This window comes from Nicotiana sylvestris, chromosome 3, assembly GCF_000393655.2.
Source record: "Nicotiana sylvestris chromosome 3, ASM39365v2, whole genome shotgun sequence".
NCBI lineage: Eukaryota > Viridiplantae > Streptophyta > Magnoliopsida > Solanales > Solanaceae > Nicotiana > Nicotiana sylvestris.
The window spans coordinates 59292855-59318638 of NC_091059.1; the positions used below are offsets into that span (position 1 = coordinate 59292855).

General features: G+C 34.0%; 2 protein-coding genes across 2 annotated transcripts; both read left to right on the forward strand.

Moving 5' to 3' along the window:
* Positions 1-1440: 1440 nt before the first annotated feature.
* Positions 1441-4711, forward strand: LOC104234219 (rop guanine nucleotide exchange factor 5). The gene is made up of 7 exons (XM_009787754.2): positions 1441-1937; positions 2239-2355; positions 2446-2600; positions 2906-2980; positions 3064-3354; positions 3633-3989; positions 4071-4711. Exons 1-7 carry the CDS (start codon positions 1667-1669, stop codon positions 4581-4583), a joined length of 1779 nt encoding a protein of 592 aa, XP_009786056.1. The 5' UTR covers positions 1441-1666; the 3' UTR covers positions 4584-4711.
* Positions 4712-9284: 4573 nt separating this feature from the next.
* LOC138887421 (uncharacterized) lies at positions 9285-14767 on the forward strand. The gene is made up of 15 exons (XM_070169174.1): positions 9285-9735; positions 10424-10571; positions 10909-10972; positions 11062-11165; positions 11316-11556; positions 11842-11857; positions 11966-12255; positions 12405-12528; positions 12613-12898; positions 12973-13064; positions 13156-13576; positions 13668-13788; positions 13878-14398; positions 14497-14597; positions 14757-14767. The coding sequence occupies exons 1-15, from the start codon at positions 9285-9287 to the stop codon at positions 14765-14767; spliced, it is 2991 nt and encodes a 996-aa protein (XP_070025275.1).
* The last annotated feature ends 11017 nt before the right edge of the window (positions 14768-25784 follow it).

Consider the following 25784-nt stretch of genomic DNA (forward strand, 5'->3'; position numbering starts at 1 on the left):
ACTAGACTGGAAATCCACAAAGCTAACGTGTCACAACTAAAGTTTCAACCGTTATGCTCTCTAATTTAACTATTTTCCTTGAAGTATGATCTAGTCATTGTTAATGGAACTTGGTCTATTATGAGCACGGCAAGCATAGGGAATTTAGCTATAGTATATGTCACTTGAAAATATTTAAAAGCTGGCAGCAACTATAACGTTCGTAAACACATGCATGGACACACAAACGCACGCACGCATGTGTGCATTCCTGCTAATTTTCAGTCACATAGTCACGATATATATATATATATATATATATATATATATATATATATATATATATATATATATATATATATATATATTGACCTTATTATATGCTGCTAAATGTAATTAAGTAATCCGGACATATAGATTATCTATGTATATAACCTATCATTTATATACAAATTACGCGGTTGAAAAAGATCTAAATTCTTTTTCAAAAATCGTAGAGCAACTTATACACGATTATCGTATTTCACAGTGAAATGAACCATATATTGACTAGGAAAATAAAACCACTTATCGAATATATTGAATAAGAAAGAAAAAATCTCCCCTTCAATTAACTAGATGTAAAAACTTATTTATCACCATATTTGGTTTTTGTGCTAATTATACCGATGTTATAGCTAGCAAATTAAACAATAGTAGAACATAGCACCTCCATATTATCAAAGTATACCATTTTATGGACAGATCTAAAGTAATTTCGTCAAAGTTATATACGTACTAAGAGACTGGCAATTTTAGCATTGGTAGACATTAACCCTTAATTTTAGCATATATCTTGTTTAAGTAAAAATGAACACATAAACGGTCACTACTAGTTAGAAAATCCAGATTATCTAATATGGCAGAACATTTAATTCGTACAAGGTTATATAATTCATTACAAATGATCATTTAGTTATATGATAATTTGGTAAAAAATAATGCACAAGATTAAGAAATAAAACACAACTAATAATTAATTTCCTCAAACAGCTTCCTGGACTTTCAACTAATTAATTTGATAATTCCCTAATAAGGCAAAAATGTAAACTATCGCAGTTTCCATGATTTTTTTTTTTTTTTTTGGGGTAATGTAATTAATAATTTCCCCATTCTTATTAAGGTAGAAATGTAAACTTACTGTAAAGCACTTTTCCATGATTTTTGTTTTTTGGGTAATGGAATAATTTCCTAATTCCCATTAAGGTAGAAATGTAAACTTAGCTAGAAATATTGACATATCCGTCACCCCTATGGCTGTAATACCCCTATTATTTTAATAATAATAATATTTTGGGGGGGGGGGGGTGGGGTCATTGGTCAGGGAGAGAGAGACGTTGGCGACTGGCCATTTGACAGTTACCTTAAAATTTGAAATAAGAAATTGCAGACCCACATTTATATATAAATAACAGAGAATAAAATCAGAGGCACCAGTTTTCAAACTCTTCTTCAGTACCCTGTTTCTTGTCTATACAATCCCATCCAAGAACCAAACGTTAAAGGATCTCAGATTTTGTTTTCTATCAGAAAGCTTTGAAATTTGAGATTGTTTTTCTTGATGGCATTTGATGAATCCATTCAAGTGTTGCCTTGTAAAGAGTAGTAATAGTTTCACCATTTTGAATTTCAAAATTTTCGAGCTGAGATGGAAAGTATAGCTGAGAAAAGCAAAAAACAAAACGGTTTAAGTGGGTCAGAGTCATTGAGCGACTCGTTGTCGAAGGGGAGTAGTAGTAGTAGTACGAGTTCGAGTAGATCCAGTTCTGATGAGAGCAAGGTCGGAAAGGACTGTTGTTCTTCACCGGCTCCTTTGGGTTGGCCTATTCTCAAGGCCCAAATGACCAAATCTTCCCCTAAAGATGCAGCTCGAGATGTGCATAATTCCGCCTTCAATGAGCTTGATTCAAAAATTTCAGGTTTGGTTTTTTCCTTTGATACACAAAATTTAAATTTTATGGTTAAAAATGACCCCTTTCACTTGATTGATTACAGCTTTTTTGAAATAAAAAAGAGGAGATTCTTTTCTTTTATGCCTTTCCATTTTTTTTTATAGTGAATTAAACTTTTTTCTTTTACCACATAATAAGACAATATATGTTCTACTAAATGGAGACAATGTGCTTTTGCATATTCAAATTTGAACGTTATTTGGCGGTTCGGTTGGTCAATTTTCACTTTCAATTAGCAATCTTTCTAAAGTATTCTGGAATTGAACAGAAGTGGAGATGATGAAAGAGAGATTTTCAAAATTGTTGCTTGGTGAAGACATGTCTGGTAGTGGGAAAGGAGTTTGCACATCATTGGCCATTTCAAATTCCATAACCAACCTATGTGGTAAGTGTATTTTTGCTATTTTGTAAGAGCGGTCACAATTTTCTGCTTTTGACTTGTGATCTTCTAATTTCACAAAATTTTCTTGTGTAGCTACTATATTTGGACAATTGTGGAGACTCGAACCGCTGCCTCTGGAAAAGAAATCAATGTGGCGGAGAGAGATGGAGTGGCTTGTCGCTGTTAGCGATTACATTGTTGAATTAATACCATCTTGGCAAACTTTTCCTGATGGAACTAAGCTTGAGGTACTTATTCTTTGAGTCTGCATTTTAGGTTTAAGAAATTGCTGTAAGAAACCGAATCACATTCACATGGACTTATTGTATTTTTATCAAGTGTTTTCAAGTATATTTGCAACCTGCTTGGGACATTTGAGTTTAGCCTTCTAGCTAGTTGAAGTGTGATACTTTCTTGTTAATGTGCTATTTATGTAGCTGGCATTAGGAAGCTGGAGATCTCATTGTATACAAGTGTCGTTAATTAGCTTTGTTTTTTTCAATATTTCCTTCCAACATGAAATTTCACCTTTAATTTCTTGTTCAATTTCCAGGTTATGACCAGTAGACCAAGAGCGGACCTTTTTATTAATCTTCCAGCTCTTCGGAAACTTGACAACATGCTCATTGTAAGAAGCTGTTCGTCCTATTTGTCGCAGTTACTGCGTTTAGGGAAGAGATCCTTACATGATCCATTTGCTATTTTTTGCAGGAAATATTAGATAGTTTCACCAATACGGAGTTTTGGTATGTGGATCAAGGGATAATAGCAGCAGAGGATGATGGTTCAGCCTCTTTTCGGAAAGCTATCCAGCGCCAAGAAGACAAGTGGTGGCTCCCTGTCCCGAGGGTGCCTCATGGCGGTCTACTTGAAAACACAAGGAAGCAGTTAAATCACAAACGTGAATGTGCTAATCAAATTCTGAAAGCTGCCATGTCAATAAATAGCATTACATTAGCTGAGATGGAAGTTCCTGAATCATATTTGGATGCTCTTCCAAAGGTAAACCGCTGAAAGAATATCAACTCTCTCTTGATCAATGCTGCTCATGCTCCTCCATACTACGGGAATACACCAAGAAATTCTTTTAAACGTGTCCATTACATTTACTAGAGTTCTAGGTGTGAACACCAGTTTGATCTTTTTTGAATTGCTAACTCCGTGGTAACCTGTTTCTGTTGAACTATTTATTTAGTGTTGTCTGCCTCCACTTTGTGTCTGTCCATGGTTATGTTATTCTTGACATTTCAACTAGACTTTGACTATTTTCTTGTCTTCAGAATGGAAGAGCGTGTCTAGGGGATGTCATCTACCGCTACATCACTTCAGAGCATTTCTCTTCGGAGTGCTTGCTAGATTGCCTTGATCTTTCAACTGAACATGTTGCTTTAGAGATAGCAAACCGCGTGGAGGCTTCAATCTATGTGTGGCGCAAAAGACATCATCCTAGACCTCCAACTAATCCAAATCGTTCTACAGCAAAATCATCTTGGGAGATGGTAAGGGATCTAGTGGTTGATGGAGACAAGAGAGAGTCGCTTGCTGAGAGAGCCGAAAATCTCCTGCTTCGCCTGAAGCAGCGAGTCCCTGGCCTAAGCCAGACCACCTTAGATGCCAGCAAGATTCAATACAACAAGGTTTGTTACTTCTGAAAAAGGTGCTTTCGCTATCTATTTTATCATACAATTTAGTGACCATATTTTCTTAAATCTTTTCAGGATGTAGGGAAGTCTATTCTAGAGAGCTACTCAAGAGTCCTTGAGAGTCTGGCATTCAATATTGTGGCGCGGATTGATGATCTACTATATGTAGACGACTTAACTAGGCAATCTGATAAGCTGTCATCTGTTCCTACGGTCAGTGTAATTGCCCACAAAAAGGTGTCCATCCCATATTCAGTGCCTGTCTCAGGCACCCCATATAGAACAGCTTCTGCGACACCAAACTTTTCACCTTTGCCTCTGATAAGCCCTGCAAGAGGGGAGAGAACTCCATTTCTCAGTTCAAATAATAATAAGCTGGCTCGACGTGGCTTTGGAGTGAAGAGAATCTTGTCAAATTATCTTGGCTGTGAAGCAAAGACAAAAAATTGTGGAAATCCTTTGGAGGCATTTGCTTCTATTTCTAACAGGAGTTCTGAGGTGGCAAGAAACAACAGTGAAGGTCCAGACCTATGCAAGGATCCATCTTCCCTCCAAGCTGGAAATTGTCTACGATCAATAGACCGCTGATCTGTGGAACTAAAATTAATTAGTTTTGAGAATGATAGAGAAAAAAGGAAAAGATGATTGACAGCTGATACATAGTTTTCTGTTGGACTTTCTTGTATTTCACTAATTACGCTCTGTTTTTTACATAATAGTGGAGATCATTTGTTTACACGCCCCGTCATTGTGTGACCTGCAGCACTCTGTTTGTTTGTTTGTTTGTTTGTTCTTTTTCTCCTTTTTAAGTTATAGATCAGGAGAAGCACGCAATCATAATTAACTTGTATTAACCGTTAGAAATTTGTATTCCTGCTTCTTGCACAAGAAATAGTTATAATTGTTTTAGGGAAGACAATTTGTAATATACAACATACAATTACACAAACAGGAATTTTACCTCAAATCTGGAATCTCAAGACTGTATGTGTCAAACTGAGAACATGGACAAACAAATATATAAGAGAAGAAAATTGCTCGTGTAGATTAGAAGATGAAAACAAAAAAGATCTATAACTAGTGAAATTGAACGCGCTTCGCGCGATTATTGAAAGGATCACTAAATCTAATTATGACTTTAGTCGAAATAGAATATGTTAAGTTTTTTGTATATAGAGATATGAAATTTAGTTATTTTCATGAGATAACAAATACTATAATTATTTTCGTTAGAATTAGAGCATAAATAATTGCAACTTTTATTATAGTACTTTTCAAACAGAAACTTATATAACGGGTGTTTACTTGGTTTTTAATACACTATTTTCTTATTTAAATTGTATTTTGGATACATAAATATAGGAGTATTTGATTTCATTTAATTTCATCAGATAGTGAGACTTCAGCTTTCCTAAAATTCTCTTCTCAAATTAAAGAAAAACTAAAAAAAAATGTAAAGAAAAGAAACAATAAATAAATAAATTAAATAAGTGCCAATCCAAGTTGCGATGTTCATCAATTGAGTTGCATTTTCGTTATGTAATTTTCCCCCATCATTTATTATTTTTCAAATACTTTCTTTCAGGTTCTTTTTCTTCACTTCTTTTTTTATCCTTAATCTTCCTCTCAAGTTTTAATTCTATAAATAATCTCATATTCCATAAAAGTCAGCTGCATTACTTCTCTTTCCTCTATTATTTTTTCTTTCCTACCTTTTTTCTCCCTATGTCATTTTTCTCCACTAAACTCTATTTTTTCTCCTCTTTCCTGTTGTTGCTTAGCAAAATTTCTTAATATTGATCGTGAAATTAGATACAAATTATTCAAGTTTTTAAAAGTAAAATTTACATATTTTAAAATTACATCAAAAAAATATTATAAGTCATAATAATTTATAATTCAAAATACTTATAAAATATCTAAGAAGAATATAGTCAAAAGATCAACCTTGTAGACTTCCTAAATAGTAATGTTCTCACATAAAATGAATCATGGCGTAGAATTTTAGGAAAATACATAGGAAACAATAAATATATCAGTAACACAACTTAAAAGTAATGCAAGTATCAATGCTACTACGAAACCAATTTAAAGTTTGTGTAGAAAAATTGATCAAATACGCTTGCTATATGAAGAAGCAAAAGTTTTAGGGGCTAGCGGTGCATATACACATTAACTATGACGCTATTAAAATTGTCCGAATTTGTTGGTGAACAGAGAATCTAAACAACAAAAAATAATACGAAGGACAAAAAAGGCATCTTTCACATGTAATAAAAGAAGACAAACTCATATTGAGAAATGACAAATTTATCATCCGAATTAGAGATAATGCAAGGACTTAATCAGCCAACCCAATATCTTCAAACTGCAGAGGCTTGGGTAGCATTTTAGATTGTGTGCAACAACTCGAAAGAACATGAAGAGCGATGGAGAAGAGAAAACAAAATGAACTTGAAGATTGATGGTGGCTTTTCAATTCTCCATTAGAATATACAATAACTAATAATAATTAATATAGTAATTTATATGCAATAAATTTATACGGGAGTTAATTACTTTGTGTAAAGACCATAAATAAGGGAATGGGAACGAACCATAACATTTATTCTTACAATAAAATAATAAAAAAGTAGAGAAAAAGGCAAAAAAGGAGAAAAAAGATAAATCCAATATCCTTGGCCTAAAAGAAGTGACACATCATCTTACATAAGTGTAATGTTTATGTGTTTCTCCAATCTTTACAAAAATATATTTCTCCAAATTAGAACCTAGAGTAATAAAAAACTTATAAATTTCCTGTACTACCACATTCTTTTGCAGCACAATAGAAGAAATTCTTCGGTTAACCCAAAGAGATGTACAATGAGCCTCTTAATGTTGTGTTGACTCCATTCATCTTCAGCTTCATAAGAAAAAAGTTAGTCCATAAAGTAGTTGAATAGTATTTCTTTCAGCAAATAGACATTTTTAAGCTAAATGACGAACATACATATTGACTACATAAACCGATTCATCAAACTTTAATTTCTATGTAGTTTAGAACCCACTTGATTCCAAACTAAAGATCATAGAAGGAATACAAATAAAATAAAATGATTACAAGAGGGAACTTTGTTCTTATCAACAATTTTACTACACTAAAAAAAAGGCATATATGCATATTCAGGAACAGTCTTGCAAACCCAATAAACTAATTTCGCCATATAAGTAAATAAATGAACAAAATCCGAAAAGGAAAAAATAAAACGAAAGACAGTCAAGCAAAATATAAAGGCAGAACACAAGTAAAAAGAGATACACTGTATACATTAAATAGAGGATAGTGACAAAATTCTCTAAATTTTCCAAAATTATAGCATCCCAAAATACTACGACATGCAGTAAAACAAAAATCTAAGAATATGTCATAAATAATGTAATGCCGGAAATTTTGAAAAAACCTGTAAAGTTAGTTAGGAACTGAGGATAAAAGAATACAAACCTGGCCAAAAAAATCATTGCCTGGAAGTTGTGTTTTATGACAGGAAGGGAGTCTATATTTGTAGATAAGTCTCTATTCACTATAGGAGATTGTAGTAGTTCTTTTTTCTCCATAAATATGAAACTGAAAGGTTACAACTTGCAAAGGTAGCAACCATTATTGGATTATTATGTAGAGACAGATGAAGCCATGGAAATTTATTTAATTGAGGAAAACCAATAGGTGAGAAGTTCTTTGTAACTGATGTATGCTATTCATTGAGAAATAATGATGCGATGTAATAAATGAGATTAACAAAGGCATCAGTTTCATATTCCTTTCAATGATAATAGGTAAAATATAATATGTCTACCTGGATAAGAGAATTTGGATTTAAAAAAACCAAAAAAAGGAGAAAAAAGATAAACCACTTCCTTGAGCAATAAGATGTGCCACATTATATTTTCTATTCCTAGCTTTATATATATATATATTTATATAGAGAGAGAGAGAGATGAGCCTTGATATTGGCATGTTCTTTTGGGATGGAGTTGAAAAGCTTTATATATATATATATATATATATATATATATATATATATATATATATATATATAGAGAGAGAGAGAGAGAGAGAGAGAGATGAGCCTTGATATTGGCATGGAGTTGAAAACAAATAAGAGTAATTAGAAACATCCCATTATAATTACCCGTGTTAAAAAAAACTTGTACAACAGAGGGTGAAGGGGCATTCCGAAAATTGAACTCGGGACCTCTCGCACCCTAAGCGAGAATCACACCACTAGACCAAATGGCCACAGTTGACTAGATATGCATTTGACCATTTTCATCAAAAATTCACAGCAAAAAATTGGCAGACTCACTCATTGGACACATTGCTTTCATCTAACAATACATTGACAAGTACTGGATACTAATTTACTGGAGGTAATCCATGAGTATGACTATATTTTGTTAACATGTCCTAATAACGAAGTACTATGGCAAGAAACTTTTGCCAACGTAGTAACGGTTCCTACCTACGGCAGCTTGGTCACCCCAGCAGCCTTAAAAAACTGGCAGTAGCATTTTAAAGGCCAAGACCCAACTCCTAAATTTCCTCCTTGGCCTCATTTGTTTACAACTAATCGTTTAGCTCTTAGTCATTTAGTAAATTTTTAAGTTTGAATCTTAATTATTAATTTTCAATCGTTAAGTATTTTTTTATAACCAATTAATAAGTTTGAATAGATTTGAATAATTAAAATCTATAATTTTAACGAAAAAGGACCAAAAATACCCCTCTACTATCCGAAATTGAGGGCATCTATCCTCCGTTAAAACTTGTGAAAATCTCACTTTATACCTATTAAGCCCAAACTATTTACCTTTTAATACCCATGCCCAAACTATTTACCCTGCCTACCCAGTCGGCCCAATTTATTTACTCGGCCCCCATATTTCACGCGGCCCAATCTACCCATCTCTCCTTATCTTCGATCCATCCCACCTATTTTACCCGGCACAAGCTTCCCACGCTTTTCTTCGTTCTTTAACAGTTAACAAGTAGACTAGAGTACAGTTTCCAAATCTCTATAGCCAACCGATGAGAACGCAAAATTCACCCACATTCGAGTTTTTAATTTTTTTTTCCGATTCCGTTCTATCTCTTCGTCTAGTACCTATTTTTGGGTGACATTTTTGCTTTGGGTGAAATTTTTGCTTCTGAAAGTACATTTTAGTGAAAGTGGGTTTTCAAAATCATAGGATTTTTGTGTTTTCCTTTGTACTTTTGTGAATCAATGTCTATGGGTTGTTGTTTTCTCTATGGGTCGGAAGCATTGTGCGCGTAGATGGTGGCGCCGTGGACAATATCATTCTTCAACACAAGTAGCTGCTGAATTCGTTACCTCAGCCATGGCTGTTCCTAGTTTTTCCTTATTTCCTGATTCTCAGTCTCTATTTAGTCGTAACCCTAGTAGTAGTCATGTTGAAAACACAACTGAAAATGTAGAATTAGAGGGTGGAAAAGGCAACAATATTAATGCTTCGTCAGTCGATGAAACTCCCTACCTGTCATTACCCGACACAAATTCCGAACCAGTTATAGGAGGTGTTCCTGTGACTGATAAGGGAAAAGGTAAAGTTGTTGAGGATTCTGAGTTAGGGGGAAGCCGACGTGAATCCGTGCCTAAAACAGAGACTCAACCAGTAGATGTTGATTGTAGCAATGACTCTCAGTTAAAGAAGAAAAAAAATTGGTATCGCACCCAAGAAGGTAATTTTCTTACAATTATGATCTTTGAGATTTTTAATGTATAGTACATTGTTATTTTTTGATTTCCTGTTATGCTTTTGTATTATATTATAGTTATAGTCAGTTGTGTTAACTTTAAGTGAATTCTATTTCTTCAAGTTCATTCTGTACATTTAAGAGAACTGTTGTAAATTTATTACAATTTTTATTTATCTATTTATTCCAGCTATTCGTTTCATCAATGTTCAGTGCGACGTAATAGTGTTTATAGCTGTCAAAATCCATCACTAGATGATTAACTAAGAGAAAATCAAGTACCAGCGAATTTTGAGTTTTTGGGTGAAGTTCATTTGAGCTGTTCTATGTGTATGTTTCTGTGATATTAGCAAAATTTAGGCCTATCATTCTGCTTAGAAGCGGTAAAAGATATCATTTTGTATACATTGTGTTTGAGCGTGAAGGAATTGAGTGATCTTTTCTAGTATATTGTACAGACCAGTTAATTTTCAATAATGAGCTTGTTAATTTTGGATGGCATATTTGTCTTTGCTATTAGTTTCTCAATGTTTTTGAATCAATATAGACAGATTAAATTAATGTTCTGCTTGAGGTTTAAAAAGGGTCACTGATTCAATAGCTGTTGTAGTCAACCATATTTATTGAAGCCAGAGCTGCTCTGTGTGATTTCTGATTTTCAGCTTTGCATTAGATGGTTTTGTACATGATTTAGTATTTAGCCAGTTGACAGTGGTGGAGAGAAGCATGGAAGGAATGGGACCGTGTAAGTTAGGAGTGCAGAATGAGCTTTTCTTTATAGGTGGCATTGTGTGGATGGGGTCAATGGGCGAGAAACACTGGTATTGTAGCATAAGTTCCTTGTCGAATATTAGCTATCTTGTAGTGCAATTTGATGTGAGTTTATGCTATTCTTTTACTTCCTTAATAATCTCAAGAATATGCAAGATGAAAAGTATTTTGCTACTATCCTCTAAAATATGTATTTGATAGAATAGTTTCCGGATACTGTAGATTTAATAGCTAAGTTTCTTTTGGCTTTCCCTCCCTAGTAATATTGAATATGCATCTTCAAATGAAACAACTTAAAGTAAGTTTATGCATTGATGGTCACTTAGTATTGCTGCAAATTGTTCTCACACTATTTTCCTTTTATTTCCTTATAAGTAAAATTTGTAGTTGCCAGAAATTAGTCAGTAGAATTGTATACCCTGCTGGTATAGTTATATGTCGTGTTGGTATCGTATGGTAGTTGTAATATTTTTAGTTGGTTTAGTTGCATTTTAAGTGAATTCTATTTCTGAAATTATTTTATATAAACATGTTTTGCAGTGTTGGGATTTCCTTGTGCCTATGGACTTAGATTATAAACCAAAGGTTGATTGGGATACCAACTGCCATGTTATTCATCAATTGAAAGCGAATTTATCAAAGAGGCAACTTCGACTGTTTAAGAAAACATGCTTTGGCTATTTTTTTGATCTGCCAACAGTTATTGTGCAGATTCGGGTTATGCACTATTTGCTTATTTGAGAAGTACATCATGAGGTGAAAAATGAGATACAGTTTGTAGTGAATGATTCTAGGTTGCGCTTTGGCTTGGGTGAATTTGCACTTGTTACTGGGTTGAAATGTAAGGGTGATACAAGTATAGAGATCATAGCAGAGAATAGGTTGATTTCAAAATATTTTGGGACTGCATCCGTGACATTGGCCCAACTAGCAAACTATTTTAAGAAGAAGAAATGGGAAACAGATGATGATGCGTTGAAGATAGCAGTTCTTTATTTTGTGAACAACTTCTTACTTTCTCAACTCAAAACAAAGGTTATATGAATGTTGCCCAAGTTTGGATGGTCACTTTGCTGATCATCTTGGAAACAAACTTCCACGAATTTTGAATTGGGTAGTCATGGGTCAAATACCGAATGAGCGAGTTGTTTGCAAATGTGTAGCTTGCAACGCGAGCAGGTAATTTTCTCATAGTTTTATTGCCTCTCTTAATGTTTTGGTACAGTAGTTTAGTCACAGTTGTAGCAATATCCCAGTTCAGTGATATACTCTGTTGGTATACATGTATACTATATTGGTATCATGTATACTATATCCCAGTTCAGTGATATACTCTGTTGGTATACATGTATACTATATTGGTATCATATGGTAATAGGGATCTTTTATCTTTCCATACTTTGTTATCATTTCTATTTCTAACTAGTGTGCTTAATAATTGCAGCTAAAAACATCATCCCAACTGATGATGAGAAGCAACTATTTGATGTGCGTGGTCTAAACTTTGAAATTGAAGTTGAGTGCACTGACAGTCAGCCCGATAGCTTTCAGGTTTTTGGCACTCAATTACCAAAGACACAAAGTATACATGAAAGTACTGGAGGTGATTCTCAACCTACCAATGTTGAGGTAATGAAGGAGTTACAAGCTTTGAAGCTTTTTGTAGATACCAAGTTTGAGGAGGTGCTTGCAGCTATTGGTAGGCAGTCAATGAAACCAGAGGGAAATTCAGCGGTATTGATCTTTTATATAATATAAGGCTATAGTATATTGTTCAAAGATGCAATATATGCTTATAGGATACTATTTCATTCTTTACTTTTAGTGCACATAGTATTCTTGTAATATACATAATACTAAAATTGTTAGTTTCTCATTTTCAGCATAAGCAACAGGATAATGATCCTGACTTTCGTGAGATGCATAATGATTATGACCAGTTTGAAAGTGGCCACGTTGGGAATGATCCTGTAGTTTTTGGAGATAGCACGCCCAAAGCGCCTTCTAGTATGTAAATCACAGATTTGATTGATTTTTTTTTGCTGTTGTTTTTTGAAAATAGTACTCTTGCTTATACTTTTATATGTTTAGTATCTGGTTTTGGTGGGGTTGGTCAAGATGGAGGTGCCACTGGTGTCAATGTGAAGAACGTCACAGCAAGTAATGGTGTAGTTAATGATGATTTTGGCTTAGATTCTAACTTTAAACTGTCTGCATCTGCAATTGATCAAATCACCGCCATTACACAACAAGCAACATATAAGCAGTCATCTCATAATGTTAAAAAGTCGGGTCCTGCTCCGCTGCTATCGGGAATCCCTGTACAGACACGAGCAGATGTTGTTATTGAGTCTAATACTGCTCCACAGGGTACGATGTTGATGTTACTAATTCTGTAGTTAGTATGTAAATGATAAGTTCTTGATAGTTTTTAAATTTTTATTTAAGTAGTGATGCTGATAATGCTTTTATGTGTTCTGCATGTCGGGTTGATGGTGTTGGTCAAGTGGATGTTGGTGGCAGTAATGTGAATTTACCTTCTGGTAATGTCTTCTATATATAACTTTTCATTCTTTTTTTCTAAATTTCTTAACTTTGTATATTTATTTATTCACTAGCATTTTCTAATTTAAGCTTCATGTCGACACGGGGGTGATCTTCACTTGGATTCTGATTTTGAATATACTGATTCTCAACTTGATCTAATTACTGCCATTACACATGGAGGGAGACGTAATGTAAATCAATATGGAAATGAACTGACAACTCGTGCTATAAATAAGTCTAAACCTGATCAGTCGGTATCAAGAAGTATTGTCCAGATACAAACAGACATTGAAACTACTCCTGCAGTTTTCGCACGGAGAAGGCGCCCCACAGCTGTAAAACAGTCGCCGTATAGGAATGACTGGCAATCTGGTATTAGTGCAGTTGGGGGATCCTCGAAGGTTATCAAAGGAAGATTTCCATTTGTAAATGACATTTCAGAGATTATTGATTTTAAGCTTACGACTGCATTCTCAAACTTTGTTGAAGAAAACATGCAATTGGGAGAGTGCGTATTCGTTTCCATGTACTTTTGTTTTCATTTTTTCTTAATGTTTGTTGTTATATTTCTTATCCATATCTTCTTTTATATGAAATAGGGAAGTGTATTTACCTGGTGATCAAAAGCTAGAGCCTTGTTTTGACTTTGAAGTTGAACAGATTGATGATAAGACGTTTTTCCATACCTTAAACTATTCTGGCAGGCTGCTCTCTAGTTCAGTATGTGTACTGCTTTTTTATTTTTCTTGTTGTAGTAGTTCATTCATATTGTTAGTGGTAGTCATGTTTTCTTCCTCTCTTTTTTGCAGCACTTGAATATTATATTCTACTATCTTAGGAAGAAGGCGAAATATGGAATTAATATGCCAATCAAAGTCACAACTACAGATACTCTTTTTAATAATATCATTCAAAGGGTTTTCACAGAATTTGTAAAAGGTGGGAAACAAGATCATTTGATTGATAGATCAGACGATATCATGGAGTACATGAAAGGATTTAGGATGCATTGCAACACTCCATGGCACCAGGTTGATCATGTCATTTTTCCAATTAATTTGGCAGAAATTTGGCATTGGATATTGGGGTGTGTGTCATTCCACAAGAGATGTTTTTACGTATATGACTCGCTACGTAGTCAAAAGCACAAAAAAGCTATTCAAAAAGTGGCAGAGGCTTATGTTGTGTTGATCCCCCTATTTCTAGTTAGTATTGAATTTTATAACCAAAGAAGTAACATTGTAGTAGAAAATGGTCTGCACATGGGAAAGAAGTTGACTGATCCTTTTGAGATTGAACTGATTACAAATCTGCCAACACAGCAAAATTCGTAAGAATAGTTACTTTTTTTTACTTTGTTTTCCTCATTCATATTAACATTTTCACTTCTAATTGATTTTTATAGTCTATTTATTTGTTTTATTTCAGAGATTGTGGAGTATATGTTGCTTGCTTTGCTGAGTATATTATTGAAGATCTTCCAATCCCTGTTGCCAATTTTGATGTGGATGATCTTCGAGCTAGGTTTGGTATACTGTTGTGGCACTATGGGAGGAACAAGTAGTTGCATGGCGAATCAAGTGAATCTGAGGCTCCAGTAGCACCTAAAAAGACTCGTGGAAAGAAACGCAAGAAGTAGTATAGGTCTCTTTTTGGTTTTAGTTAATCGTATCATGAAAATTTTGCAGGATTTTATTAGTTTTTAGTGAAGTATGGTATTATTAGTAGTAAATGACCTTCTGCTGATTCAAGACTGTAGGAAACTTGTGCCTTTATAAAATATTTCCAGCTGCTAATGTTTCTTTTGTCATATTTAATTATTCTGGTTCAGAATATATGGTATAGATTTCTTCAAGTACATGGGGGTTATCAGTTTAGTTATGTCTCTTGATGCTGAAAATTTGCTGATTTTGTTTCTGATTTCAGCTTGTTTTATTAGGCTTTTCTTAGGGTTCTTCCATAAAGTTGTTGGTTTATTAGGATGCCGAGGTCCATTCCTTTGCCATAGGGTAAGGTTTAATGGATTCTGCAAGTGAAAATTAGGGGCAGATGAAGCGAACACTTCCAACAACATACAAAGTAGTTGTGAGAGAAGTTAAATGATCTGCTTTCGAATGTGATGATGGTCTAAGCTTTAATGTTCATCTGTAGTTTTATCATAGATGGTGTATTAGTGTAGTAGAACTATATACCAATCAGGTATACTGATATACCATTTGGGTATCACGTTGTATTTGACTCACCTTTCTTCCTTCGGCAACTAGATGTAAGTACTGACATGAGTTCCAAAGCGTGCGCATTTTGGGTATCACGTTGTATCTGGTGCACCATTTGTATTTCTGCGCATATTTTGTTTTAGCCATATTAGTGCAATACCATTATATACCAGCGAGGTATACAAATATAACATTTGGGTATCACCTTGTATTAATGTACCTGATGATGTACAATAACTGCCTGAATGGCTTCCAATTTGTTATACTTCAATACAGACATGAGCTGCAAAGCGTGCCCATTTTGTTAATAAAGTATGTACAAATGTTGCATTTGCAGCACCACTTCTATTTCTGCACATATTTTGATACTAATAAGATATACAGATATACCAATAAGGTATACATATATACCACTTGGGTATCACATTTATATTTTAGCATCTTTTTTCCTGCAGCAACTAGAATGCATCCCACTTTATATACTAAAATAGAAAATAAATAGATTCTTATTGAAAATACAAGTAGCCATATAAATTTGTTGCCAAAAAGTAATTTCTCAAAGAATCATCATACCAAATATATGTCTAGTGCAAGAAATGTATTTTATTTTTTTGCAATTCAAATGCTATGATTCTACAATATATGAGTTCTATAAAAACATTGAAGCATTATATCAATCTCTCTTTGGAATATTTCGGCATGTTCTCCGGTTGTGTCCTTTTCTCCCGCATAGTGCACATGTAACTGTATTTCCTTCCCAGCCTCCTATGCCTCTCTTCTTTTTAGGTCTTCCTGGTTTGATTTTTCCTTTTGGTGGCAGTACCACCTGCGAAGAGACATCTTCTGGAATTTGCCACGTTGTTTCATCAGGCAATGGATTTACTGGTATCTCATATGTTTTCAGCAAGTAGTCTATGTTGTAGTAATCCGAGCAATACTTGTATGAATCCATATGGAATTTTTGTATAACTGCCATTGCATGTGGACATGGAATATCCTCTAGCTGAAACCTCCCACAAGTGCAGTTTCTTTCATGTAGGCGCACCACATTTCTTGTTTGGCCATCAATTACTAAATGTAAGAATTCAGTTGATGGCAACACCTAGTATAATTTTAATTAAGAAAAGTCATTAGCTATATGAAGTAATAATATTTCTTAAATAACAATATTAAGTTGTTTAGTGAAATCACTAAGGTAAAAAAGTAAAAATACAGTACATGCAGTGTTTTTATGATTTTGAAAATGCATACCGTCATCGTTTGTGATAAGATAGTATTATCTGTCAATATTTGTTCATACTTTGCACCAATCTTCATAAATGATTCCACTGAATCCTTCCGATTGGTGTAATTTCATTTTTGAATCAATGTTGTCATAAAGTCAAGCAAATTCACAACTGGGAGGTCTCTTGCGTGCTTGTTTGCTGCATTTACTGATTCCGCAATATTCGATGTCATGGTCATGGTTCTATTTGCCTTGGAATGCGCCCGGGACCATTTATCATATCCAATATCCATCAGGTATGTTTTCACTCTACTATCAATAGCTTCTAACTCTGCCATATGCCTGTTGAATTCTTCAACAATGTATGCTCTTGCTAACGCAAAATATACTTCTTTGATTTGTTTTTGGCTCTTCCTGAAGTTTGTCTTTATGTTGTTCCACAGATGGAACATACATGCACAATGAGGGACTTCTGGATAGACAATTGAAGTTGCTTTCCATATAGCATCATGCATGTCTGATACAATGCACATTCCCTCTCTTTGTCCATAGGTTTCTCTGAATTGCACGAAGAACCATTCCTATGATGCATCATTTTCTGAATCAACAATTGCATATGCAAGGGGTAGAATTTGTCCTGTAAACCCAAAGAACAAACTATCAATTACAACACACTATATTAATTTAGCATTTCATATAGTAGTATAGTCATAGGTAGGTGCAGGTGTGTAGCAAAACAACTATATACGTTGTTGGTATACTTGTATACCATACTAGTATCATATAATATTTGCAAATATTTTTTGTTTCTTTAACTGAATGTAATTGGATTGTACACAAAATATTAATTTAGTATTTCATATAGTAGTATAGTCATAGGTACGTGCAGGTGTGTAGCAAAACAACTATATACTCTGTTGGTATACTTGTATACCATACTGGTATCATATAATATTTGAAAATATTTTTTGTTTCTTTAACTGAATGTAATTGGATTGTACACAAAATATTAATTTAGCATTTCATATAGTAGTATAGTCATAGGTAGGTGCAGGTGTGTAGCAAAATAACTATATACTTTGTTGGTATACTTGTATACCATACTGGTATCATATAATATTTGAAAATATTTTTTGTTTCTTTAACTGAATGTAATTGGATTGTACACAAAATATTAATTTAGTATTTCATATAGTAGTATAGTTATAGGTACGCGCAGGTGTGTAGCAAAACAACTATATACTCTGTTGGTATACTTGTATACCATACTGGTATCATATAATATTTGAAAATGTTTTTTGTTTCTTTAACTGAATGTAATTGGATTGTACACAAAATATTAATTTAGCATTTCATATAGTAGTATAGTTATAGGTACGCGCAGGTGTGTAGCAAAACAACTATATACTCTGTTGGTATACTTGTATACCATACTGGTATCATATAATATTTGAAAATATTTTTTGTTTCTTTAACTGAATATAATTGGATTGTATTCTTACCCTTTGCGTCTTGCGTGGAAGTCGTGAGTATGGTCCCTCTATATGTTGACTTTAAAAAACTTCCATCAACTACAACTGTTGGCCTACAATAGACCCATCCTCTAATCAATGCATATATAGCTATGAATGCATACAAGAAGCTCCCATCTCCTTTAGTGTGTAGTCGTGTCACTAATCCTGGGTTAGCGTACTCTAACATATAAAGATATGTTGGCATTTTCTTGTATGATTCACTTGGTGATCGTCTCAATAATTGCATTGCTTTTTCTTTTGATCTCCATGCTTACATGTAGCTTAAGTCCATACCATATGCTTTTTGGATGTCTCTCTGGATATCTGTTGGTGTATATATGATTTTCGGGTCAACAAGTTTATCTTGTACCACAGCTGCAATAAAAGCTGAGACAACTTGCTTTTGTGAACAAAATCTCTTATCAGTTAAACAACTGTGGACAGAATTGAAATCCGTCACTTTGAAAAGATTTGATGCTCGCAGGCTTGATGCTTTAAGTCTCCAAGTGCATCTTTCATCCACGCATTCAAGGATATACCTATTTATAATACAAATACAGTTATGTATTATATTTTATTGATAAAAAACACACACAAAAATCCGTACAATTATATACTCACATGGTATACTCTGTTGGTATACTTATATACTGTATCAGTATCATATTTTGCTGATAAAAAATATAGACAAAGCAACACAATTCTATACTCACATAGTATACTGATTTAGCATACATATATACTATATTGGTATTATGTTTTACTGATAATAACAAAGACAAACCAATACAGTTATATACTCACATAGTATACTGATATAGCATACTTATATACTATACCAATATCACTGATAAAAAACACATACAAACCAATACAATTCAATACTCGTATAGTATACTGATTTAGCATACTTATATACTATATAGGTATAACATAGTTTTTTACTTGAAAACATGCAGACGGACCTTCTTGGGCATGATTTATGAACCCGATATTGACATTTTTCTCTAACAGCATACTGTTTCATAACGAGAGCCAGCAGGTTCTTGTCTTCATAAATTTGTCCTTTTTCAACATTTTGATGAAATTGATCAGTTATGATGTTTGCATCATCAAGTTCTAAAATGGCGTCATCTCCTTCTTGCACATCAAACGTAGTAATCATATCAGTGCTTTCAAATTGTGCAATTTCAAATGAAATTGGAGCAACATCGAAACTGGAGGTGCTTGCAGTTATAGTGTTTTTAGCAAACGACACACACAGGGGAAGTATTGTCATCCCTGCACTTGATTTTTTCAATTCCATGTAAACACTAACACTCATATCGCTGCAAATTGTAATTGGTGGATATCCTTGAGCAATAGCATACTGAATAACTATTGTTTTACTGTCCTTTTGCAGTTGCTTTGCAATTTCTTTGAGAAGTTGTTCAAATTTCCAAGAGGTCTTTATTAGAATTGCATCAACATGAAAATTTATGAAATTATTGTTATCATCCCATTCTCCACTATGCTGCAGCAGAATTGGAATATTTTCCATGATTCTGAAGTTATAATCACTTTTATGTCTTAAATCTCAACAATGCAAATTTCAACAGTGTTCGAAATCAAAAGTGTTCGAAATCAAAAGTGTTCGAAATTTCAACAGTATATAGCTGCAACAGATTTTTCGAAATCAAACCTCTAGATCTCCAAATCTCCAAACCTAGATTAGAATTTTCAGCTAAAATTCAGAAGTTTAGCTCCGAAATCAAAATCAAAACAACAGCGAAATCAAAATCTGAAAACAACAGCGAAATCAAAATCCAAAAAGAAGATGTGAATCAACATCTTCGATCTATTTTTTCACACTTAGTGATCTTCAAATTAGGGAATGTCGGTGGAAATCTCAATTTTGTGCGCTGATTTTCTGAAATTTTGAGCAGTTTTTGCATTTTTACAGGTAGGGCATTAAGCGTGGGGTAGTTATTTTGATATTCCCGTTTATTTATTAAATGGGTAGGAGATTGTAATTATTTAGTGGGTAGAATTCTTTAATGAGTAGGGCAGGGTAAATAATTTCACTTTTATAGGTACTCCTATCTTTTCCCCTTAAAACTTTGGCTCTAGCCTACCCCCCCGTTAATATCTTGGGCCAAAAATGCCCCTTTTTCGTTCCCCACCCAACAGAAAATAATTTAGGGATACGTTAGAGGTAATTATATTATTAATTAATAAGATTTGACTATTTGACTTTTAAATTAATATTTTAAATTACTTTTTAACATGACCATTATAATTTAAGCTAACCCGAACCAACACAATTCTTTTAACCACAATCAGTCCTCATGTTTATCTCATAACTCTCAGAATATTGTACGATTTCTCTAGGCTACTCGTTCTAGGGCTTCGTTTGTGAGGGCTTTGCGGACGAAAGTGGAACATAAATCAAGTTTTTGGTAGTGAAATCTGAAAAATCAAGGTATGCTATTAATCAATGTTATAATTTTTTATTGTGGAGTTAGGGTTTGTTAGCCCTTTTCTGTTTAAAGAAATATTTTCTTTTTGGTGTTGTTGTAAGAGGAAATGATTTAAAACTTGGTTTTATACCTAAAGTTTAGTTTTTTTATGTCTTTATTGGTATATTTTATGGTCCCGATAGCAAGTTTCTTGTCTTTTAGTTGTTGTTGTGTAGTTATTGATGTGGTCCATCTTTTGTCCCTTTTTTCTGTTCCTTTGCATGTGAAAGCTATTGAAGATGATTGAGAAAGTTGACCTGATTTTTCACTATGGGGTAATTGGGTAATTCACCTGAACTTCTACGTATATAATTAGAATCTGTTGCATGTTTTGTCTGGTTATGAATCTGGTGGTGTTCGATTTACTATTGTTTGTGATGAGTTTACAAAGAACTTAGGGTTTACAAAAATCAAACAACTTTTAGTAACTGGACCTTCTGGAAGATATTACTTGGTAACAAATAATGATGGTATGAGGATCTTGCAGAGTTTAGAGTTATAAATTTCTTTGCTGTAGATGATTTAGATTTGAGGATTTTTGCTCAAAATATCAAATACCACACTGAAACATACATTGTAAATGTCGATGTAGCTTCTAACCAAGAAAGTAACATAAGTGATTGTGAGTCTAATGATTCAATTTCATCTGATTATAATTCTGAAGTACTTGAGACTTTTGGGCCAAGAAAGAAGGAAGGATATGAGCTATAAATTGGAGAACTATAAGGAATTATAGAAGGGTCAAACATTTAAGGATATAACTGAGGTCAGAAATGTGATAAACTTCTATGCAATAGCTAATCGTAAAGGCTTGATGGTAAAAAAAGGTGATACTACTAGGGCCAGATATAAGTGCCAAGATGAATGCCACTTTATCTGTTTCATATCAAAAGATGGCAGGAGTGGCACCTTTAGAATCAAAACCTTAAATTCTAATCACACTTGTGGCTCTGTGTTTAAAACCCTAATGGCAGGTGCCAAAATATTAGCACATATATTTAAGAGTAGGGTTCAATATAATCCTCAATACAAGGTAAAAGATATGAGAGGGGAGTTGGAGACTAGTTATAACCTAAATGTGTCTAAGACCATGGTGAAAAGAGCTAAGAGGTTTGCTCTTGAGAAGCTTGAAGATAGTTTCTTTGATGACTACAAGAAACTTGAAGCATATGGCATTGAAATTAGAAATTCTAATCCGGGAAGTGATGTAGATATCAACATATCAAATGATGCTCTTGAACAAGGCAAAAGGAAGTTCTTGAGGATGTACATTTTTTCAAAAGCAATAAAGGATGGCTGAAAAAGTGGTTTGAGACCACTAATTGGTTTAGATTGTACTTTTCAGAAGAGAAGATATAAAAGCAGTTGTTAGTAGCTATAGGGAAAGACTCTATGAATTTTTCCCCATAGCATGGGAAATGGTAGACAAAGAAACAAGCAGAACTTGGAGTTGGTTTTTGGAGCTTTTGAAGCATTCCTTGGATCTTAAAGATGGAGATGGAGGGACATTCATTTCTGACATGGAAAAAGTAAGTAATTTTAATTTTTTTTACTTTCAGTTGTTTTTCTGTCAATTTCAATTTTTTCATAACTGTTGCTTTATGAATTTACAGGGATTAATTGATGCCAAGAACGATGTGGTTCCTGAAGCTAGGAACAGATTTTGTGCAAGACATATTGAAGTAAATTGGTATAAAAAATGGAAGAGTAGACAGGTAAACAAGCTTATATTGTGGTGTGCATGGGCCACAATCCACATATGAAGAAGACTTCAAGGATAAATTGAGAAAATTGGGTGATAATAATGAAGAAGCTGCTAAAGACTTGCTGAAATATTCACCTCAAACTTGGTGTAAAGCTTATTTTGACACTTAGTAAATGTCATGGTTGACAATAATTTCACCGAATCATTTAATGCATGAATTTTGGAGGCAAGATGGAGGAGATAAGGTTGAAGGTTATGAAGATGTTGGTTGATAATGAAGCCAAAGCTAGGAGTTGGAATGGACAATTCAATCCAACTTGAATAAAGCTATACAATTCTTACAGAGAAATAGCTCATGGTTGCCATATACACTTCAATGGTGAATTTGGCTATGAAATCAGTGAGGGAGATGATAGACACACATTTAATCTTAAGACAAAAGATGCACCTGTAGGCTTTGGGACTTATCTAGGATCCCATGCCCCCATGCTATCAAGGCTTTGCAGTATGATAAGGTATATTGTCTTGAGTTGAAACCTTTTTTGTTACTGATGCAATTGTTTAATTTTTAATGTATTTTATTTTGCTTTGCTTGTATCTAAGGTTGATCCAGTAACACAAATACACGGATACCATAGTAAAGAGGCATGCCTGATGAGCTACAAGAGCAAAATACAGTCTGTTAGGGAGGTTAAATTCTGGAAGATCAATCCTGCACAAGCTATGGAGCCACCAGAAGTTGTGAAAACTGTAGGCATACCCAAAGTTAAGAGGAATTGAGTACCAGATGAAGCAGGAAAAAAGAAGGGTGAATGGAGTGTTTATAGGAAGGGAGCTACCATGCACTACAGAAAATATGGTGAAGCTGACCATAATGCAAGGGCTTGTTATAATGTAAGCATTTATTTTCTAATCATTCCTTTTTTATTTTGAGACTCAACTAAATTAATGTCTGTTTTCTTTTGATGATAGGACACTACTCATAGAGAAGGTTCAAGCTCGAGGTAAAGGAAAAGTTATGGACAAACATTAACTTCAACTGTACTAGTTTCAGGTGGCACACATGAAAAAAAGAAGAAGAAGCAGAATTTCAAACTGAAGTTGGGACACAATCGTCAGTTTATCCAGCTGAATCTGGAACACAACAATTAGTTTATTCAACTCAAGCTGTAACACAACAATCGCAGCCTTATGGTCCTGAAGTTGGTACTGACGAAGACCCACCACTTAGGCCAAAGATTATTTCTGAGACAATGGCAAGACTGAAAGAGAAAATGACAAAGGCAAAGCCACCAACTAGGTCAATAAGAATTGCATTTACTGAAGATACTAATGGGGTGGCAATATCATCGGACTTGCTTTACTCACCAACTAAGACTACTTGGAAAGGTAAGGCAGCAATGACACTCAAACAACTATAGGATGAAGGAAGAAAGAAGAACTTTAAGATGATAGACAGAAAGGGAAAAGGAGTGCCAACTGATGAATAAATTAATGAGGAGGGATTTGAAGATTAGTTTATGCAATGGACATAAAGGGAGGCTATTGATTTTAATTTATTTCTGAGCTTGCCCCCCCTCCCCCCTCATGTGCTGTTATGAAGTTGAGACTACTATTGCTTAGCAATTGCTTCTGTAATCAGCTCACAACTTATGAAACAGTTGTTGATCTAAGATTCCAGATACCAAATAACACTACTCTATATCGCTGTTCAATGTCTATTGGTCTTTCTTGCTTGCATTTTCAGTTTTAATAACAGTAGTAACTGAATATTGTGATCATACAGAGCAATGTATCATGGCGGTTTTCAATTGTCATGTGTTCATATGTATTCTCATTACTTGTGAGACTTCCTATTACTTTGATAAGTTTTAGGCTTGTTGTTAACGTACTGCAGCACCAACTAGTGGGGATTGAGGTGCGTCGTCGGTTGCAAATTTGCATTTTAGTTCCAAATTTTGTTTGCAATGTTTTGAAGTATTTAATACATTGTCTTACTAGAGATTCTGGAGGAATCAATCACTGGAGTCCCTTTTCTTAACCTTAGCATTGATGCTATCTCTTATGTAAAGGCATTAGGCTCAAACATTAATATGAATCCACTGCCAAAATAGTTTTTCAGCAAGCTTTATTGCACTGCAATTATACATTAACTTGAAAATGCATCACAACAGTAGTAGTTAAGCCCATTTCTTATAAGCTCAAACAACATTGCTAATGTCTTTTTCCATAAGAAAATATATTACACACTTTACATTTCATCAAACATCCTATTATAATCGATCGAACAACAACAATGCATTTAATACATTGGTTTCAATCTGAAAATCCCAACAAAGCAACCCAACAACATAAGAATGAGAATCCACTACCAAAATAGTTTTTCTTTCAACTTTGCAACTACTCTATCATGATCAATAGAAGATCCTTCAAAGGCAACAACTTTTCCCTTTAATATTGATTTCAATATGAAGATCATCTGATTTTTTCTGCAGAAAATCTGTTTTCCTCACAAGAGCCTCCTTTTCCCTCTTCAATTTATTGATGACAACTAAAGCTCTTGATGAAAATTTATCGTCTTTCCATTCCCAATAACCACATGACCCCTTATTCTACAAGAAAAAAATTATAAACATTAGAAGAAATCATCCATATAAATATGTTCAAAATTAGACACAAAATTCACAAGATTTCACATGAAACAACGGCCAATTACATCAGGTTTTGGACACCTAAAAAAATGTCTTCCAGGATTCTCAGGAGTCTTGGACATGAGATGCAGAGCTACAATTCCACAGAGGCACATCCTCTTACATCCGTATGAAGAACTAGAAGATTGAGACATTTCATGAACAAGAGACATATAAATAAAGAAGATGACTTTAATCTTACTCCTAAGCTCTACATATTGCGAAATTTACTCGAATTAAAGGAAAAATAATACTCACTTGAGCAGAATTAGGAAATTTAGAAGAGGGGCTAGGGTTTTGAATAAGGAGGGAAAGAAATGTTAATAGAATAATAAGAAGAATAGGGTCGGTTCTCTTAAAAAAGCGACGAGTTGGAGAGAGGGGGAGGGGAGTTGGTACATTAATTAGTATAAAAAGTCCCTAAATTATTTTGTCGGGTGGGAAACGAAAAAGGGTCATTTTTGGCCCAAGGTATTAACAGGAGGGTAGGCCAGAGCCAAAGTTTTAATGGAGGGTAGTTGCCCTCAATTTCGCATAGTAGAATGCATTTTTGGCCCTTTTCCATAGTTTTAATATTATTAAGATGCTATACACTTAAGAATTTTTACAAAAAGGTCATTTCACCACCACTACTATCTACCATCACACTAGACTCACCATCAACCAACATCGTTAACCACTATTATCTGCTACCATCACTACTAGTTACTATCCACAATTACTACTATCATCCACTGCTAACCAATAGTGTCATGAGCACTCACAACTACCATTGTTAGCGGTTGCCACAACCAATCATGATATAAATTTATTTTTCTAATATTTTATTGATATAGATACAAAACAAAAAGAATGTTTCATTTTCTCA

Coding starts and splice junctions, on each gene's coding strand:
- LOC104234219 (XM_009787754.2), top strand. CDS start 1,667: ATGGAAAGTATAGCTGAGAAAAGCAAAAAACAAAACGGTTTAAGTGGG. Junction 2,356..2,445: donor TTCCATAACCAACCTATGTG/GTAAGTGTATTT, acceptor TTTCTTGTGTAG/CTACTATATTTGGACAATTG. Junction 2,601..2,905: donor CTGATGGAACTAAGCTTGAG/GTACTTATTCTT, acceptor TTCAATTTCCAG/GTTATGACCAGTAGACCAAG.
- LOC138887421 (XM_070169174.1), top strand. CDS start 9,285: ATGGGTCGGAAGCATTGTGCGCGTAGATGGTGGCGCCGTGGACAATAT. Junction 9,736..10,423: donor TTGGTATCGCACCCAAGAAG/GTAATTTTCTTA, acceptor GCTTTGCATTAG/ATGGTTTTGTACATGATTTA. Junction 13,789..13,877: donor GCAGGCTGCTCTCTAGTTCA/GTATGTGTACTG, acceptor TCTTTTTTGCAG/CACTTGAATATTATATTCTA.